Raw genomic sequence first — 20,579 nt, 5'->3', positions numbered from 1 at the left:
TCAAAATGTGCTCTGACACAATCATAAGCATTGGTTGCTACTGGAAAAAAAGAAAAAGAAAGCGGTCAGTGCTATGGGCGGAACCATTTGTTAATAGTGGGGGGGGTGTAACACTATGTAATATATTCAGTTTTAGAATTTATATTCAGTGTTAACTTTAGCTAGGCTAAAAGTGTTAATGCTGTCCTATTTTAATAAACATGTCATATGCAAAACTTGGGTGGCGAGCGACCATTTTAGGGTGGCACAGCTCCTCAGCTTTCTTCTAATTGGCTGCTCCTCAAACAAACGTTTTAACTGGCATACTGGTGCGTGAGTATCAAAAATACCTACCCTTAGTGACACAAGGGCACACCCATACTTGACTATATACATTTTCACAGCCTTCATTTCAGCATGAATGTTTTCAATCCCCGCATGCACGACCCATCTTTTTTTCACACATCAGTTCTGGACATGGTAGCAGTCGTCCTTTTTGACATGTAGCTGAGACCAGGTAAGACTATTTAGTTACAGTCTCACTTGTATTGTACTGTAACTGGATGATTTGAGGTCTGCAGTTCACTTGGCTGTCAAGGCGGCTGTTATCAGCTGATAAAAGACCTGGAGTGGAAATTTACGGGTCAACACCAGAAGACAGTCTTAGAAAAAGAACCTCCAGAATTAAAAAGCTGCTTTTTTTTTTTTTTTTTTTTTTTTTAGGACAGTCACCTTTTCCATTTGTTAAAAATAAATCAAATTTAAAGTTACGTTTGCATTTATATATGTTCTAGACATAGTCTTTCAGTTCTGGTGACAGCGGACATTAAAGCTAGTTTAGATACTACAGAATAAGTGCCTTAGTTACAGCCCTTCACATCTACTAAGACGACTGCACAGTGTTGAGCCTCGACATTAGGACTCTGCTAATACTTGGCTATAGAAAGGCAAAACAAAGAGGATAAGACACTTTTCAAAGGATGCTTTTTTTAATGACAGAACACAAACTAATTCACGTGCCAGACAACAGAAGTAGCAGCCTGAACATGCCTCTAACTTTAAGGCAGCAACATTGAAAGATTCATAAGTTCTTCTTCGATCAAAAATTAGATTCTCTATAGCAGGCTGATTAATAGCTTTCCCTCTTCTTAAAAATAATATGATGGAATGAACAATCAAAGGTTCTGTCACATAACAAATCAGAGCTGTTGGGTTCTTTATTATGACTGCTTAGCAGTCTGCGGCCTGGTCAGAAGTTCAGATATCATCTCCCTGATGGTCCTGAGGGGCATGCCACAGAGGACGCCCTGATGCTTTGACCTCAGCTCAAGCATAGCATCCACAATCCTCTGCCTCCCCACCTCTGGGTGGAGCTGTGTCAGCTCTGCTATCAGAGTATCAAAGCTGCTCATGGTGCCATAGTGTTGTGGCACAAAGGTTCCCTTTGCTGTAGGGGAGATGCACACCACCTTCCTGTTCCTGATGCTGGGCTTAACAGGAGGCGGGGTTATCAGCTGGAGAGAACAGAGGAGCACACATTTTCATATTAATGCACTCAAAAAAAAAAAAAAAAAAAAGCATAGATCCAGTCCCGATCAAAGGTTTAACACTTGAAAAATGGCAAACAAGCCAGCTGACAGAAAATGACAATGAATAGACATTTTTGCACAGATTTAGCCTTTCAAAGGGTATGTGGTCCCAAACTTTTGCTCAGCTTTAAAACAGCCCGTTTCAGTTTAAGTGTTGTTTTCAATAAATTGCATGCTTTAAAAAAAAAAAAAACAAGTTTTGTCCCACTCCCAGTTCTTCTTGTTGCATGTTGAAGCTCTACTTGGAACCTTGTTAAGATCCAACCATGCAAAATCAGATTTTTTTTCCCCCCCATTTTTCAAGTGGTCTTAAACTTTTGATCGGGACTGCATGTTCTGCTTCTAACAAAGATCTGAATGCACACTTAAGGTTTGATTGTTTTAGGACGCCTAATGCTCGTCTGCTCACCTCAGTGCTGCTGGAGTCAGTCTTGGAGGTTTGTGGTTTGGCAGCGTCCTGTGAGGAATCAGGTTCAGAGGCCGAGTTCTGGCTGCTGTTCGTTGGTCTGCTGATGTGCTCCAAATGTAAAACGCGACCTTGCATTCTGCATCCATTTAGCTCTTTCACTGCAGTCTCAGCAGACTGGGGGCCACTTAACATAACTATGGCAAATCTTCAGAACATAGCGAGTTGTTAAACTGGCATGCGTGTGCTGATTTGTGAAGCATTAGAATTTGCTGCTACAACCACACATAAAAAAAGTAAACCTTCTAGAATTGTGTAGAAATGTAACATTTTACAGTTTTGTATAAAATTACAGCCCAGGACTTAATTCTAATCTCAGTGTCATTTAATGTTGGATAAACACTAGCATGACATTGCTACTGGACTTTTACATTATTACAAGCAATACATTAACATCTGCTTTTGACCAGGTAGATGATTTACTGTATCACTTTGCACACCACTGTGACTCCAGCGATTACATGGAGCAGGGTGAGTACTGCCAGTCTAACAAGAATAGAAATCCCCCATGGCAAAACATAATTCCCTAAAGAAAACTGGTGGCCCAAGAGTAAACAGACCTGCTGCAGGTGGAGTGGACACAAGGGTAAAGTAATGTGTTGACAGAAGTACACAAAAAATATGACAGGATAATATCACAGATCACCTGGAATCAGCCAAACACATGCAGGTTTACTTTGATGCAGTTAAAGCATTCATACTCAGGATTGGAGTCACGATTTAAATCCAAAAACACAGGGAAACTGGGCCCATAATAATGTTTTCCTTAAGGAAAGAATTGATATAAAGACCTGAATGTGTGACTACTTAATAAAACAAGCATAAGCCTGAATAGTGGGGAAAAAAAGGACCTCACCTCAAATCCTTTAAAGCAGAAATGCTGACTTCAGTGGGATGGTATTTCTCAAAGAACAGCATCATGTCACTCTGACAGGGACAAAGTTTCAATTAAAGTCTACACTGCCCTCTGCTGGCAACCACACTGCAGTACAATGGTTTCACATAAAAGGATCATTACACAATTTAACTTGTCAATTAAAATTTCCAATGAAAAAAAACCAATGAATTTTAAATGACTACTCAAACAACATTGATGAGTAAATGTTCACCTCTGTCACATTGCTGGGCAGCTTGGAAACACACAGTACGGAGCTCATGGCCTCCTGACTGGCTGATTCTGGAATGAAAACAACTTAACTGCAGCTACTTAGAAGAATTTTAATTCTCCAAATGTTCAGCCCTAATGCACTGTTTGCTCTCTCCCACCATCAGACAGATGTGCCGTCACCGGTGTGGGGTCTTGTCTCACAGCAGTAGCTACATCATCTTCTGGAAGCTCCAGCTCTTCCTCAGCATCATACCATTTCTCACCTGTGTTCACCTCTTGACCCGCAGACCCTGTCCACAAAAAGAATTCCTCAGATACCAGTATTCATAAATTGGTTACAGACGCTTCTGCGCATTATGGTTCGAACCTCCATCTTGAGGGATGAGGGTAGCAGCTCTCTTTGTACTCTCATTTTTATTTTTGAGCTGTTTTTCCTTTTCCTGACCAACCTGAGAAAAGAGGGGAAAAAGTTGACTTGTTCATGGTAATGAGGCCCAAATACAGGAAAAACAAAACAAACAAAAAAACACCACACACACACACACACAAAAAAAAACAAAACAAAACACCAAGCTGAAAAAAGGACTTCTTCTGTGTTTTAGTGTGTGAAAAACAAAAAAATGTGAAGAACCTTTGCGCCTTGAGCATCAGGACGTCCACCATCTCCACTTGGTGCATCCAGCTTCTCCTGGGAGCTGCTTTGGATTAGAAAACATTTGTCATTATTTGGGGAAGGGAAAAAAAAAAGTCTGATCTACTCAATAACTGAACCAAAATAACATACAACTACACTGCGTTCCAACTATGCAAATGATGTTTTTCTCTGATTTTCCTAAATAGTCGATTCAAAATTAAAGTCAGCATAATTTGAGTCATCAACCATTAGAGTATAATTCAAATGTTAATCAACAAAACTGCCAATGAAAACAGTGTTTTTCAAAAATAACTTAAAATGCACTGTTCCAAATTATTACGCACAGAGTTTCAAAACATTTTATAGATAGTAGAGAATTGAAAATGGTCATTTGTTGAATTTGCAGCATTAGTAGATCAATTTTACTGAAATCAAAAGCTATTTCAATCAAAAACATCTTAACAGGTCAAAGCTACATATTAACATAGGACCCCTTATTTGATAGCAGTTTTACAATTCTTGCATCCATGGAACTTGTGAGTTTTTGGAAAGTTTCTTCTTGAATGTCTTTGCAGGATGTCAGAATAGCCTCCCAGAGCTGCTGTTTGGATGTGAACTGCCTCCCACCCTCTTATTTTTTTGTTTGAGGATGCTCCAAAGGTTCTCAATAGGATTGAGGTCAGGGAAGAATGGGGACCACACCATGAGTTTCTCTCCTTTTATGCCGATAGCAGCCAATGATGCAGAGGTGTTCGCTGTAGCACAAGATGGTGCATTGTCTTGCATGAAGATGGTTTTGTTGCAGAAGGCACAGTTCTTCTCTTTCTACCATGGAAGAAAGTGGTCAGTCAGAAACTCCACATACTTTGCAGAGGTCATTTTCACACCTTCAGGGACCCAAAAGAGGCCAACGAGCTCTCTCCCCGTGATTCTGGCTCAAAACATGACTCCACCACGTCCTTGCTGACGTTGCAGCGCTGTTGAGACATGGTGGCAGTCCACCAACCATCCACCACTGCATCCATCTGGACCATCCAGGGTTGCATTGCACTCATCAGTGAACAGGACTGTTTGAAAATTAGTCTTCATGTAGTTCTGGGCCTACAGCAGCCGTTTCTGCTTGTGAGCATTGGTTAGGGGTGGCCAAATATAAGGTTTATGCACAACTGCAAGTCTCTGGAGGATCCTACACCTTGATGTTCGCAGGGCTCCAGCAGCTTCAAATATGTGTTTGCTGCTTTGTTAGCAGCTGCTCTCTTAATCTGATGCATTTGTCTGGCAGAAACCTTCCTCATTGTGCCTTTATCTGCACGAACCCATGTGTGCTCTGACTCAGCCACAAATCTCTTACATTATGGTGATCACGCTTAAGTTTTCGTGAAATATCTGAGGTTGTCATTACGTGTCCAAGGCATTCAACTATTTCACGCTTTTCAGCAGCAGAGAGATCATTTTTCCTTCCTATATTGCTTGAAAATGGTGGTCTGCTTAATAATGTGGAACATCCTTCTTCAGTAGTTTTTCCTTTAATTGGGCTCACCAGGCAAACTAATGATCACAGGTGTCCAAGATTGAGTTTAGTCATCCGAAGAGCCCTGAGACACAATTTCATCCATGGGTTTAATTGAAAAACAACTTATTTAATCTTTATGACACTTAAACACAATTTGCATAATAATTTGGAACGCAGTGTAAGTGTGTGTACCTGTTTAGACCTCTTTGTGGGGACCCAAAATTGATATGTTACTATACTTGTGGGAAGCCACAGTCACTTTATGAAGACAAAAGTGCCCGTCCCCACAAGTTTGAAGGCATTTTTGAGACTCAAAATGCCGTTTTAGTGTCAGGGTTACAATTAGGTTATGGTTAGGTTTAGGCATTCATTTTTTATGTTTAGGGTAAGCAGCTAGGGAAAGCATTCTGTCAATTAGATGTCCTCACTAAGATAGCAAAATGATAGCGTGTGTGCGCGTGCACATGTGTGTTTTAATGTACCAAGATGAGATTTCTCCCAAAACTTCACGAATGATCTAGACAGGAAGACAGAAAAAGAATTTATTTCCAAATAAAGTCCAATTCATCACCCAGCCCCACCACAGAGCTGGCAGATGTTTACTAGGGGTGCAACAATACATGTATCGATATTCAACCATTCAATACAGTGCTTTCGGTTCGGTACGCATACAGGGAGTGCAGAATTATTAGGCAAGTTGTATTTTTGAGGAATAATTTTATTATTGAACAACAACCATGTTCTCAATGAACCCAAAAAACTCATTAATATCAAAGCTGAATGTTTTTGGAAGTAGTTTTTAGTTTTAGCTATTTTAGGGGGATATCTGTGTGTGCAGGTGACTATTACTGTGCATAATTATTAGGCAACTTAACAAAAAACAAATATATACCCATTTCAATTACTTATTTTTACCAGTGAAACCAATATAACATCTCCACATTCACAAATATACATTTCTGACATTCAAAAACAAAACAAAAACAAATCAGCGACCAATATAGCCACCTTTCTTTGCAAGGACACTCAAAAGCCTGCCATCCATGGATTCTGTCAGTGTTTTGATCTGTTCACCATCAACATTGCGTGCAGCAGCAACCACAGCCTCCCAGACACTGTTCAGAGAGGTGTACTGTTTTCCCTCCTTGTAAATCTCACATTTGATGATGGACCACAGGTTCTCAGTGGGGTTCAGATCAGGTGAACAAGGAGGCCATGTCATTAGTTTTTCTTCTTTTATACCCTTTCTTGCCAGCCACGCTGTGGAGTACTTGGACGCGTGTGATGGAGCATTGTCCTGCATGAAAATCATGTTTTTCTTGAAGGATGCAGACTTCTTCCTGTACCACTGCTTGAAGAAGGTGTCTTCCAGAAACTGGCAGTAGGACTGGGAGTTGAGCTTGACTCCATCCTCAACCCGAAAAGGCCCCACAAGCTCATCTTTGATGATACCAGCCCAAACCAGTACTCCACCTCCACCTTGCTGGCGTCTGAGTCGGACTGGAGCTCTCTGCCCTTTACCAATCCAGCCACGGGCCCATCCATCTGGCCCATCAAGACTCACTCTCATTTCATCAGTCCATAAAACCTTAGAAAAATCAGTCTTGAGATATTTCTTGGCCCAGTCTTGACGTTTCAGCTTGTGTGTCTTGTTCAGTGGTGGTCGTCTTTCAGCCTTTCTTACCTTGGCCATGTCTCTGAGTATTGCACACCTTGTGCTTTTGGGCACTCCAGTGATGTTGCAGCTCTGAAATATGGCCAAACTGGTGGCAAGTGGCATCTTGGCAGCTGCACGCTTGACTTTTCTCAGTTCATGGGCAGTTATTTTGCGCCTTGGTTTTTCCACACGCTTCTTGCGACCCTGTTGACTATTTTGAGTGAACCGCTTGATTGTTCGATGATCACGCTTCAGAAGCTTTGCAATTTTGAGACTGCTGCATCCCTCTGCAAGATATCTCACTATTTTTGACTTTTCTGAGCCTGTCAAGTCCTTCTTTTGACCCATTTTGCCAAAGGAAAGGAAGTTGCCTAATAATTATGCACACCTGATATAGGGTGTTGATGTCATTAGACCACACCCCTTCTCATTACAGAGATGCACATCACCTAATATGCTTAATTGGTAGTAGGCTTTCGAGCCTATACAGCTTGGAGTAAGACAACATGCATGAAGAGGATGTGGACAAAATACTCATTTGCCTAATAATTCTGCACTCCCTGTATGTATCGAACAATACAACATTTTTAATTTATTTTATCAACTTTTCTTCTGACGATGCTGTCTGTGTTGAGCGCTCAGTGGATCTGCGTTCGACTACTCCACCTAGGCTGCACTGTCGAGTGCAGACCCACTGAGCACAACGCAAGCTAGCAGCTAAGCTTGTTGCAACATGGCAACTGCCTCAACGCTACCCGAAACTGAACCTCCCCCAAACTCATTCAGATCTGGCCTTTGGAACCATTTTGGTTTTCATGTGACGTATGACCCTGAAGGTAAGCGCATGGACAAACGTAAAACAGTATGTTGGATGTGCCACGCAATGCTCAATTACATTAGTGGGAACTAGTGCGTTAGCGCAGTTAGCTCGTTAACGTGTTGACGTCGTCCAGCCCCACGCACGGGGCGATCCGCGGTAACTTGTTAACGGAGATTTGCCGTGTTATGGCGTTAATGTCATTTCAACGAGATTAACGCTGACAGCATTAGTGGGAACACAATGAATATGACTGCACATTTACGCCGACATCATCCTAGTGCAAAGACAAGTGGAAGCAGACAAAAACAACAAGCACGCATGCTACAAACTTTACAAGTCATTTAGACAGCCGTTAGCACATGATTCTCCTTATGGGGACCTGATATGTTTAATGTGCTGCTGAGAATATAGTCCAGAAGAAGCATATAGTATAGCTTTTATTTTGGAAAGAGCCATTTCTCTGTAATAAAGTCTCTTTTCCAAAGATGAGTGATTTCTCGATCAGATAGATTTTCTTTATTATTTTGTTGTTTCAGAAACATTAAATTTAAAAACTGTACTTTTGAGTTAAAATATATATTTATAATTTTAATAAATGACAAATTAAAAAGGCATGAACATTTTTTTGTATCAAAAAAATATCTAACTGTGACACCAAAGTATCGAACCGAACCGTGAATTTTGTGTATCGTTGCACCCCTAATGTTTACCTGTGCAGGGATGTAACTTGATCCTGTGAGTATCTCCCCAGAGTCAACAGATAAAGGCTTCAGTTGCTGCAGGGGAAGCCCTGCCTGGATCTTACTCTTCATCTCATTATAGTCCAACTCCAGTTTTTGGAGAGCACGTATAATGTTTGAAGGAGGATTCTTTGCCCTACAGTGAGATTCAGGACAAAAACTCTTGTCTCAGACAGAGGCTTATAGGCTCAGACATATATTGTTACTTGGTGCATACTTACACTAGGGTGAGCTGGTTTCCCTCAGTAGAGGTGTAGTATAGTCTCCAGCAGTGCTGTCTGCATATGCTGTACTGCAGTGCCAGGAGGGCTAGCTCTGCTTGCTGAGCACGGTCCATACACTCACACTCTTTTCTCAACTTGCCGCCAACACTGGGGGGGGGGGGGTGTACACACACACACACACACATTATACTATACAGGTCATGCATAAACAGGTCATGCGTGCGTATACTTCACCTTTTTGTTTTCTCTTTCCCTTCCTGTGTTTTCTTCAGTTTGAGAAATTCCTGAAATATTAATAAACTATTTAAAAATGTTTTGCTGGAGCTTCTATGAATGACAGCTGTTTGGGTTCCAATCTTACCTTGGCAACATAGTCCAGATCTGCCATGCGTACTTCAGTGTTAATGTGTTTGTCAGCTGTTTCCAGGTCCTCAGTTTGAGTAAAGACTGACAGGCACTGCACCACCTCAGAGCCAATCATCGCATCACAGGTGGGGACGCAGGGCATAGGGGAGGTGTGCTTATCTACACTTTTTACCTTGGTGGCAGACTCATATGACCTCAAGGTCTCAGTGCTGGCTTCTGCTGTAACATCATTATTAGTGGTGACTGGACACGAGTGACCGCTCCGGTTTTGTTCTTTCAGACCGTCATTAGCCAGACAGACAAGGATGCTCTTATCATCCTCCATGAGGCTATGAAAGGTGTCGCTTTGATCTTCAAAGGTTAAGAGAGTTGATTGCAGTATGGTCAGTACCATGCATATCCTCATCTCTGCATATATGTTTTGTGGTGTTTTCTTCAGCTTGGCACAGAGGAAACTTACCCTGTTCTGGCTCCACTGCCTGCATAATGCTTCCATCGGTGTACTCTGGATCAATCATCTGAATCCTGTCAGTACTGCTGGAGTCTAGGAGAGACTCTTTGGTAGCCATTGGCCATTCTGACCTGTAACATCAAATAATGTTACTCATTACTTTCAGCCTAACAGGTAGTGCTGTTATAGAAACCAAGTTCTTGTAAATATAATTAGAGTGGTGTAAGAGTGTTTGGTGTATGGAAATTGCATTTTGTGTTTACTTGGGTTATTTTGGTCTAATATCTAATCTAATGTCTTTGTTTGATGATTTCAAATATTTAAGTTTGACAAACACACAAATAATAGAAAATCAGGAAGGGGGCAACATATGCACGACATTGAATATGCTGCAGATTTAGGAAACTTCAAATAATTTTTACATTTCTTTCTGATGTCTAAAATAAATTCATTCACTCTGTAGTTGGGGATAATTTAAATCCACAGTTGGTTTAAAGTAGATGTCCGTAGACACAGACAGGAGCACCAAAGCTGAAGTCAAAAAGCTGGACACTGTCAGCAGCAACATGGATTTTAGACATGCAACACACATCCTGTGGGCCCACCATCCGCCAGAGGCGGCGTAGGGGTCCGGTGCAAGGTGCTTCAGGTCACTGTCAAGGGCAGGTCCCTTGCAATTTGATTACTCAAGCTGGCCATGGGAAAAGGGAATGTCATCTGTCTGGTATGGAAGGAAACTGAAGTGATGCATGAGTTTGACAGAAAGAAAGAGTAGATGTAGCTGGTTCACCTCAACTGACATATTAGGGTCTGAAACTAGTCTCCTCAGAGGGGCTGGGCTCTGCTCCAGTCTAGAGTTACATCAGTGAGAGTAGCAGGCAGGTATACACCAGCCTCTGTGCCTTTGGTAACAGGTGTGCACTGTCATTTGCACTTATGTGGCAAAATCATGGTTCAGAATACCTTCTTGCTGGTCAGGGGTTCAAATCCAGTAAATGGTAGGCTAGGCCCTCCATGCTACCCAAGGCTACCTAATGTGTATGTGCTACAGATAACTCAAGCCATACTGGCTTGTCTGTTGCTCATATTAACAAGGTCTGTGTGAGGTGTTGAATAGCTGTTTTAATGCTACCATGCATGTAATCCCAGGGGAAGGGGTTACATGAAGAGGATGTGGAACTTATGGCTTTGGTAACACCAAACATCTAGACTAAGGGTGAGACTAGTAGCTCAATGTTCCAACATCCAGAAGAAGCAACTGCTATCACAACTAGAGATTGATGAGGTACAACACAAATGCTACAGCAAAGGGAACCCAGGACATCAGCTCAAGGGTTGAGAAATCAACATCCCCACCCTCCGAGATTGGTTACCAAGCTCTAAGAACAACTGGTGGGTTGCTGTTGAATGCAAGAGCAGCTGGATCCTCAGTGGCTGATTACCAAGCCTACGTAAAGTACCTGATGAAAGTCTAGCAGAAGATGTGAATGCAGCATTACGGTCAACGGCCACTGTCACAATGTGTTTGGCTATACGGTAATTAATACCGCCCAAAAAAGTCACTGGCTACCCTCTGCCACCCCTGCAGGCCACCGCCAGATCCTTCTGTCTCAGGAAAACCAGGGCCCTCACAGGTGACTCCTTGCACCCGTTCACCACCTGTGTGAACCGTCTGGTCGGCACCTCAGGTCAATCAGGTCCCACACCTCCAGACTCACTAACAGCTTCTTCACCTGGGCCATTCGGACTGTTAACAAATACTACCCCCACTCACCTCACCAATCTGAGCCACAGTCTGAGTAACCCTCATCACTCAGGCCACTCGCATACAATCTATACTCAGACGAAGTCCTTTGCACTGTTTCCCAGAACTTTGTTCTCCAATGTGTGTCATTGCTTCTTTTCTATATGTTCCTCTAGTTTGTCTACATTTCTCCTGTTTGTCATTTATTCCTAATGTCTTATTATTTTATTCCTGCAGAGTTGGTGTGGAACACCCATAATTTCATTTTACATGTACATTGACAATAAAGGGCTATTCTAGTCCATCCTATGATGAACAGCCACAAAGAACAGTGTCCTCAGTGGAGATGGAGCATGAAGGGAAGTAAGCCAACTGTTGGAACTGCAGGAAGGCGCAATGTAAAAAGCGGGGCCTAAGAACTGTCCACACCTGTGGCCTTAGAAACTGCTAAACCAAGCCAGCCTTGGCTAGCAGCTCGAAAAGGTACACCAGAGAGACAGAAGCAGTAAGAGCCTCACCAAGGCTGAAGATTGAGCAACATTGGGAGAAGGATGCAACACATAACAACAATGCTCAGCAATTAGTAGAGCTCAGCATACCGTAGCAACATTACTGAACAGGATCCAAGAACATCTCAAGTATGAAGAGTTTGGACAGGACCAGGTCCTGACATGACTCACACCTACTCAATAAAAACACTGCCCTAAGTCTAAGACTCAGTGAAATAAGATGCATACTTACTGTGATGGACTGAAGTCTGCACTCTGGCCTTGTAGCCCTGAAATCTGGTTCCAGGGCTCAGGCTTTCTCCTCTGTCGACATACCTCGAGGTCCGTGTCCAGAGAAACGCTCACCAGGCCGGCTGGTTCCTTGCACACAGCTGCACAGCTGCCCATCTGAAATGAGCACCTATCTTCATTCAGCTGGCACAGTGGCAGTCCCTTTCAAATAACAACAGTGATTTGTCTTTTTTTTTTAAAAAAATACAACTTGGACTACACAACATAAAGCTCTTTAAACACACTTACAGGTCTATAGCAGGCCTTCTGATCATTTGTTTTTTGTGTGACGGGGCTGCTGCAAGCTGCACTGAAGCCACCAGGCATGTGAGCCTGCCCAAACAGCTTTTCTTGATGCTCGTTCCTGTTACAGCCAAGCAAAGTTAAATTCTCCCTACTGGGGAGCATCTCCAAGTCCAGGTGAGTGCTGGGTGTTTCTTGAATAAAAAGCAAACAAATGGAACGGTTACAAGATTGAAAGTATGTGAATGGAACTTGGTCTCAAGACTCAGTAATCTTCAATTAATACTCATTAAATTTGACAGTTTGAGACAAGAAATAAGCCTTGTTCTATACTAAGACGTGTTGTGAAATTTATTTTTACTACAATTTTGTTGTCATTGCCTGTCTGACACATCTCCAACCGCAGGATGAGTAGCCTGAACTTATACCAGGAATTATCCAAAAGTTCCAGGACTTCACTAATTAAAAAACGATTCCAGATTTAAAGATCTTCTCTTCAAAGTCATCTTTCTGTGCAACTGTGGCCCGCTTTCAGCACGATTATCGTTTTTAGATCACTTAACTAACTCTTGGTCCATTTGCATGGTCTGCATGTGCCTGTGTGGGTTTCTTCTGGGTTCTTTCCACAACCCAAAGACATGCATGTTACATTTTGATTCTTGGCAATGGATTTAACACAGAAGATAAAATCCTGTCTAAATTAATAGATATTTTAATATCTATTAAGTGTTATTCGGTTGTAAAATAAAAGGAAAGAGCAAGAGAGAGAGAACGAGAGAGAGAGAGCGAGAGAGCTATTGATGGCAGGCCTCAAAGAACAAAAAGTTTTGAGCATATCCAATAGCTTCTATGGCCACAGGCGTATAACATCGAGCATCTAGGAGTGCAGACTGCTTCTACAAAACACTTGTGAAAGAATGTGTCACTCTCAGGAGCTCGGTGATTTCCAGTGTGGCACTGTGATAGGATGCCACCTCTGCAATAAGTCCAGTCATGAAATGTCCTCAATACTAAATATTCCACAGTCAGCTGTTAGCTGTATTATAAAGAAGTGCAAGTCATTGCACTTCTCAGCAACTCGGCCACAAAGTGATAGGCCACACAAAATTACAGAGTGGGGTCAGCAGCTGAGGCGCACAGTGCACAGAGGTTGCCAATTTTCTACAGTCAGTTGCTACAGACCTCCAAATTTCATGTTGCCTTCAGATTAGCTCATGAACAGTGTGTAGAGAGCTTCGTGGAATTGCTTTCCAATTCCATGGCTGAGCAGCTGAGGAACCCAACAGAAGTTGGAATGAGAGGGTTGGAAATCACACCTTCGAGTTGGGCTATTATCTGTCTAAGTCAGAGACATCCAGTGAAGCCAGAAGGTGAGTGCACCAGCAGCATTAGTGACAGCTGAATGTGCTGGAATCCGTATCCATTTACTGTGCTGACGCCAACCAAATGTTGACAAAGCACAAGGCCACTAACAGGCATGTTAAATATTCATTTTGTAAATTTTTATTTAAAAAATTCAAGCAAAAAGTAGGTAAAAATAAAGTAAAACAGGTAGACAGCTAATGGACAGGAGCTGAAAATACCATCTATTTTGGAAGAGGTCCTGAGAATGAATATTAGTTATGTTTTTTTAATTGGCAGAGTCCCAGAACTATCCACCAATACCAATAGCACAATGTCCAAAACAATCTGATTAATGCTTTTAAAGGGGTTTCTGTTTTCTGACTCAAGTGTATGAGATGATTATATTACCACATCCATCCATCTCTGTTCCTGCAGTTGTAAACCTGTAAAGAAAATGAATTTTAGTGAAGTGATAGAACTTGTCTGATATGTGTCTTCACAGTAACACATACATGTGCTGGCTGGCTGTCACAGCTGACTGGGCAGGACTGCTGCGATCTGTAAATTTAAGAATAAATTTAGTCTGAGCACACCTAATGCAAGATTTTAGTACTATAACATACTTACCCTTCACATGAACGCAATGCCTATGTATTTCTAAGGCAGGATGTCTTTGCAAGAACTGATGAAACCCTCCTCCTTCTAGGGAAAAGAAAAACGTGATAAGGTAACTACAATTCATTTTCAATGCATGAAAATGTGCCTACACCTATACACAAAAATGCTGAAACTGTTATAACTGTTCTACCTGTTATTTAATTTGCTCATCAATGTGACAACTCTAGGTGATATTTTTTGTTACAAAGGTTACAAATCTAGAGGGAGTTTGGATGCTCTTCTCGTGTCTGTATGGTTCTCTCAGAACAACTTTGTTAGGTTAACTGGCATTTGCTCTGAATGGTTGCCCTCCCCCAACTCCCCAGTTGAAACAGGAAACATATTAGCCAATCATGTACTGACAGCAGCTATCAAAGTTCTGTATTTTCATTTGTAATTTGATTAGTTATTTCCAGATTAAGTTTGCTTGTTTTGGCTAAGTGTCATTATTTAAACTTTTTTTTTTTTTTTTTTAGTTTCAACTATTAAAGAAAAACAAAATATTTAAAACCTTCCCACAGACATATCATTAAGTACAGCAACTGGAGTAGCTGCTTATATTTAGTTTAACAGTTTCTCTCTGATCTTTCCGAGTTAACTTTGTGAGGACTAGAAAAGTTTGCTTTACAAAACCTGTGCTGGCAAATGATATGGGGACTGCAATTAATTTTAGATCACTTTAATGGTTAATTGCATACTGAGCACTCCAAATAAAAATAAGAAGAAAAGTTATAGATTCCCATGATCAAGGGTTGTTTGTGTAGCCTTTGTGGAAGGCTCTGTGCAGGAACGCGGGAGTGAACTGGAGCAAGGTCGAGAAACAGTAGCGCTCACAGTAAGATGGTACCTTAGGTGCATGAAACTGGGTAACAGGTCAGGGAAAAGTGTGTGTGTGTGTGTGTGTCCATCCCTAGGTGAAGCTGCACCCAATGGAGGAGAAGAATGGGCTAAAGCAAGGGTGGGCAACTCCAGGCCTCGAGGGCCGGTGTCCCTGCAGGTTTTAGATGTGTCCTTGAACCAACACAGCTGATTTAAATGGCTAAATTACCTCCTCAACATGTCCTGAAGTTCTCCAGAGGCCTGGTAACGAACTAATCATGTGATTCAGGTGTGTTGACCAAAGGTGAGATCTAAAACCCGCAGGACACCGGCCCTCGAGGCCTGGAATTGCCCATCCCTGGGCTAAAGTCTAAACCACCACACTTCTCAACAGGTTTTGACCAATCAGACAGAAGCACATTCTCTTTTACAAATACCACTAGTACTGCTGGTTAGCATCATCTCTCTGGATTGGGAAAACCTGGATTGGGACTGAAACCCTCTTTTATCTTAGATACAAAGAACATGCAACAACTTCATTAATTCATTTTTTCCTAAACCACTGTGTCTTTTAGACTCCATTCCAACACAACTCTTCAGTTCTACTATTAATTAATTATTAAATTTTAAATATGATCAGTTTCTATTAACAGGATGTGTATCACGGGTTTTCACTTTAGCTGCAATGAAACCACTAATTAAAAAGCTTTTACTCAATTCAGCTTTTTTAGCCAACTACAGACCAATTTCTAACCTCCATTTTTATCTTAAAAAGTCTTGAAAGAATTACTGCTAAACAGTTAACTAAAATTCCAAAGGAATGGTTTTATTTGAATGGTTTCGTTCTGGATTCACAGTGCATCATAGCACAGAAACAACACCAGCAAAGTTAACAAATGATCTTTTTATGGCCCGTCATAGTGGACTGCCTCGCCTGTTAGACTTCAGTGTAGCATTCAATAGCACCAACCACAGTATTTTACTGCAGTGATTAGAACACACCACTGATATATAAAGGAAATAGTCTGAATTACATCTGATAGATTCCAATGCTTTATGTAAATGGAGAGCCGTCTTCACATATGAAAGTTAATCGTAGAGTTCCACAGGATTCGGTGCTGGGACCAGTACTATTAGCATGACATATACGTCCCTTAAGTAACATTATTAAAAAAACAGAATACATTTTCATTGCTATACAGATGATTTGCAGCTTTATTTATCTATGAAGCCTGACGAGGGCATAAAGATATGTCCTTCAACATGCATAAAAAAAAATATGTAGGGATGTTTTCTTTCATCTGCATAATCTCTTAACATTGGAAGCATCCGGTCTCAGAGTGATGTTGAAAAACTAGTTCGTATGTTCATTACAGCTAGGCTGGGCTATTGTAATTCATTATTATCAGGTCAAATGCTCCCAAAAAGCCTTCACTCAATCCAAAATGCTGCAGCAAGAGTACTGGGACTAGAAAGAGAGCGTACATTTCCCCTATATTAGCATCTTTTCATGGCAACCTCTCAAATCCAGAATTGCATTTAAAATCCACCTCACATACCAGATCTTGAATATTCAGGCCCCATCTTATCTGAAAGACCTCATAGGGGCATTTTACCCCATCACAGCGCTTTGCTTTCAACCTGCATAGCCTTCAGCTTTCAGGCTCCTCTTCTCTGGAACCAGTTCCCAGTTTGAATCCTGACAGACACACTCCCTACTTTCAAGACTGGCTTAAAACTTTTCTTTTGATAAAGCTTATAGTTAGGGGAATAAAACATTTTCAAAAAGACAGGCATTCAAAAAGCCTGGAAGTCTGCTGCCCAAAATCACATTGGCAATTACAAGAAACTGGCGCATTGAAAGCAAAATATGGTGTGGTGTGGCAAAGACATACATAGTACTATAAGGCTACGTTCACACTGCAGGTCTTAATGCTCAATTCCGATTTTTTGATCAAATCCGTTTTTTAATCTGCTTGTTCACACTACAAATAAAATGCGACAGCAAGCGTGCTGTAGTGTGAACGCTCAAAGCGGCCCGCATGCGCAAAAGAAGACGTCACACACACCGCGCTCTGTTTAGACCCAGAGCAAACAATATTGTTTGACTGATGGCCCTTAATATAAAGACTTCGGACTAAACGTTTCCCAATTTTTGCTTTAAGTTATTTTGTTAATTACATAATAATGTAAATAACCTAATAATTATCTATATTGCTGTTTTAGAGAGGAGCGGTGCTTCAAAGGATAGTTGCAGATTTCTGTCAGAATCTGCAGATTATACAGTACAAATAAAATGTTAACGTTTCTCCAACGTTGTCTGCAACAAGCTACTGACTTTTTTTTTTTAAACTGTTTGAGTTTTAAAAAGTTTAATGGTTGATGAAAACTGCAGTAAGTCACAGTATGTTTCACGAATTGCAAAGACTAGTGCTGCGTCAGCCCTGGTCAAAGGGAGGGCCAGTTGTGGACAGCTGTAGTGGGAGTACCGACACATACCCTGTATGAGCTTTCGGTCCTCGGGTGACAAACGCAGATACCAGCCCAGCAGCTTGGAGTCAGTTAAGGCCAGTTGCGGATAAGCAGCCACCAAATCATACACAGACCTGAAAGCAGAACCACGTCTCTTTTTTTTGGTTCAGGTTATTTAGGTGGACACAGAAGACTGTCGTGGTTGCATACCTGTCCAGAAAGAACTTCCTGCGCTCCTCTGTTGATGCAGAAACCGACGTTAAGACAAACAAATGACAAACTAGTGAAATGTAGTTACTGGTCAAGTTTGCGGTACAGAACACTCTTTACTGAGTGAAAGCCTGGACACAGAATAATATAATTGCGCTAGGACATAAATTGGGACTACTTTTACCCATGATTTTACACTTACGTGGACTGGGTCTTTTAAAATAAGGATTGTAAAAACTGCTTTCTGCCCACACACCCGCAGAGTAATGAGGTGCCTCGTGAAAAAACATGCGTGGAAAGTCACGCCACGATGTTTGATAAGAAGCCATGGGTTGGGTGTCTATAGGAGTCGTCCAAACGTAAACAAGCCACGGCGTCCGCCACGGGTCATGCGTGTAGCACGGCTCCATTATAACCGCGAAATGGCGTCAGCTAAACACGTGAACGTAATGACGGCTAATGTTAGCATTAAGCAAAGCTAATGTTTATCTGTTAGCATTTGAATTTTCGGTTTCTCGTTTAATATTTCTGAAAATAAAAAGGCATATACGCTTCTCCTTTTAGTTTTCGGAGTTAGCTTGCTAACTTGTTATTTATGTTACATCCAAACCCCGCATTACTCTCCAGGCCTTCAGTTGTCTCATAACTACAATAATGGAAGATATATTTTCTCACTCCACTTCATTTTAGCCATGCCGGGGAAAGATTGATTCGTCAAAGTACAAGAATAGTCCACTCTCTAATTTTACCTTTAGTTAATCTTCGCTATTGCCATTTGTGAGCTTTAACATTCTCCTCCTACGACACTCTCACACATGCAGCGAGTTCTGTAGGCGAAGGACAGTCAGTTTACCCTGTTGTCACTTACCTCAGTCTGGTAGTTGAGAAGACATACAGATACAGAGATCAAACACTTTGATCTCCGTAATGTCTATAGTCAGTATGTCTCACTTTTCTTAATAGAATAGCACTCAGCAGGTAACTTTTTTTGAGGGGCGGGATTACATGTATTTATACACAGTACAATTTTATTTGAACATTGAGAAAAACTAATACAATTCAAGTACAGTTTTCATTAGAGGTGTGCGGATCGATCGATACTAGCGTGATTGGATCGATACTTTGATTTTAACTGTGTTAATTATTTCTTTGGAAAAAGTAAACCTCAAACATGCACTATGAAAAATGTCCGAATCTTTTTTTGTGTGCTTTAGAGACAGAAAATTTTAAATTCCAGGTCTCCAAAAGCTCAGTTTCAAAACACATGAAAAGGTGAAAGGTGTGTTTTTTGTGTTAACTAATTATTGTGGAAAGTAACGATCACAGTGATGATTAAAACGTGTTCAGAATTTGCAAATTGAGAATTCATCTCATAAGTCGTGGCACACTACTCTTCCCCCAATTAGCTGCCTGAATACTTTAAAATTATTGGTACTGATTGTATCATATCAAAATTTGTAGTGGCACAGCACAACTGTGAATGAGGGAAAGTATGAATGTTGAATGTTTTTGTTGAAATATCCAGGCAAGTATATACATGTTAAATGACAAGACACAACACAGATAGCGTCAATAAACACACAACTTCAGTTTTTTTATTTCTATAATAATTCTCCATAATTTAACAATAAGAACAAATAGTTTGATGTGCTGTAATCATTAGGAAGCTATAATTTGAAATGCAATAACACATTGAGTTTTTGTACAAAGTATCGGTATCAGATACTACCTGAATTTTACTTAATATCTAATTGGAAAGGAAATCAGTGGTATCCCACATCACTAGTTTTCATTTCCTTTACTATCATATGTATATTGGACAGTGGTAATGTCCATATTAAACATGGCCAAAGTTTCAGGTAATGAGCATGGTGTTAACAGCAGGGATGAGGAGTGAGACTTGTGAGGTCAAAGGACAGCATGTTAATTTGCTTTTGTTTCACTCTCAGTGGCATGATATTTAAACATAAGACCAAGACCAGATTTAAATATCTGAAAAACATATGGGGCACAAACGCAATATATAATTTTTTTTAACATAACTGTACAAAATGTACATTATATTTTAGAATAATTTACTGGGAATAGACTGCATTGCAATGGTGCCGACATGATTGGCTTACACTAAAAAACAGATACAGTGCTGTGAAAATATTTTTGCTCCCTCTTAATTTCTTTTTAAGTATTTGTTTAAGATCATCAAACTAATTTCAATATCAACGACAATGCAAGTACAAATACAAAATGCAGTTTTTAAATGGTCCTTTCATTTCTTAAGGAACAAAAGCTACCCAAACCTATCTGGTTCTGTCTGAAAAAGTAATTGCCCTCTAAATATGATAACTGATTGTGCCACCCTCGGCTGAAAAAACTGCATCAGCTGTTCGATGGCAATGACTCTTTCACATTGCTTTGTGTAAAGTTAATGTGTCAATCCAGTCTCAGTGGTGGAGTTTTGAGCATGAACGTGGCAGATGTGATGGGACTCAAACCTTCCAAAGAAATTTGTTCAATCGGTCCATAAAATATTTACCCAAAAGTCCTGGAGATCAAGATATTTAATGGCAAACATGAGACAAGCCTTTGTGTTGTTTTTGGTCAGCAGTGGGTTTCATCTTGAAACTCACCTATGGATACTGTTGTTGCTTTCTATGATCAAGTACATTCTACCTAACGTTCACACTCAGAGAGCAACTTGGGGTTAGTATCTTGCCCAATAATATTTGGCATGCAGACTGGAGCAGCCATGTATCAAACCATCCAC

At 40.8% G+C, this 20,579-nt stretch overlaps 1 protein-coding gene across 3 annotated transcripts; it reads right to left on the bottom strand.

Annotated features, from left to right (window-relative positions):
• Positions 1-963: 963 nt before the first annotated feature.
• Positions 964-18,389, bottom strand: rbm44 (RNA binding motif protein 44). 3 transcript variants are annotated; one of them, XM_084908847.1, is made up of 21 exons: positions 18,018-18,389; positions 17,816-17,843; positions 17,633-17,739; positions 14,285-14,359; positions 14,170-14,215; positions 14,066-14,100; positions 12,320-12,507; positions 12,033-12,232; positions 9,557-9,678; positions 9,092-9,447; positions 8,965-9,014; positions 8,728-8,877; positions 8,477-8,642; positions 5,772-5,806; positions 3,774-3,840; positions 3,510-3,591; positions 3,301-3,432; positions 3,144-3,211; positions 2,891-2,961; positions 1,978-2,182; positions 964-1,493 (listed from the first exon to the last, which is right to left on the bottom strand). In XM_084908847.1, exons 1-21 carry the CDS (start codon positions 18,223-18,225, stop codon positions 1,200-1,202), a joined length of 2,685 nt encoding a protein of 894 aa, XP_084764973.1. In that variant the 5' UTR covers positions 18,226-18,389; the 3' UTR covers positions 964-1,199. The 3 variants fall into 3 exon arrangements, with proteins under 3 accessions (XP_084764973.1, XP_084764974.1, XP_084764975.1); XM_084908848.1 differs by having other exon boundaries at positions 3,774-3,837; XM_084908849.1 differs by having other exon boundaries at positions 12,033-12,187.
• Positions 18,390-20,579: the final 2,190 nt, after the last annotated feature.

The sequence above is a fragment of the Perissodus microlepis genome, chromosome 16, assembly GCF_051167445.1.
Source record: "Perissodus microlepis isolate ML-2025 ecotype Zambia chromosome 16, ASM5116744v1, whole genome shotgun sequence".
NCBI lineage: Eukaryota > Metazoa > Chordata > Actinopteri > Cichliformes > Cichlidae > Perissodus > Perissodus microlepis.
Note: the sequence above shows the minus strand (reverse complement) of the source record. Positions and strands in the feature narration are given on the sequence as shown.

Bases quoted from the DNA above. Each gene is read 5' to 3' on its own strand.
- rbm44 (XM_084908847.1), bottom strand. From the start codon at position 18,225: ATGGAGCCGTGCTACACGCATGACCCGTGGCGGACGCCGTGGCTTGTT. The intron at 8,878-8,964 runs GTGAAGTATACG...CCCCCCCCCCAG, and splicing joins GGGAAAGAGAAAACAAAAAG to TGTTGGCGGCAAGTTGAGAA. The intron at 3,841-5,771 runs GTACATTAAAAC...TCTAATCCAAAG, and splicing joins TTGGGAGAAATCTCATCTTG to CAGCTCCCAGGAGAAGCTGG.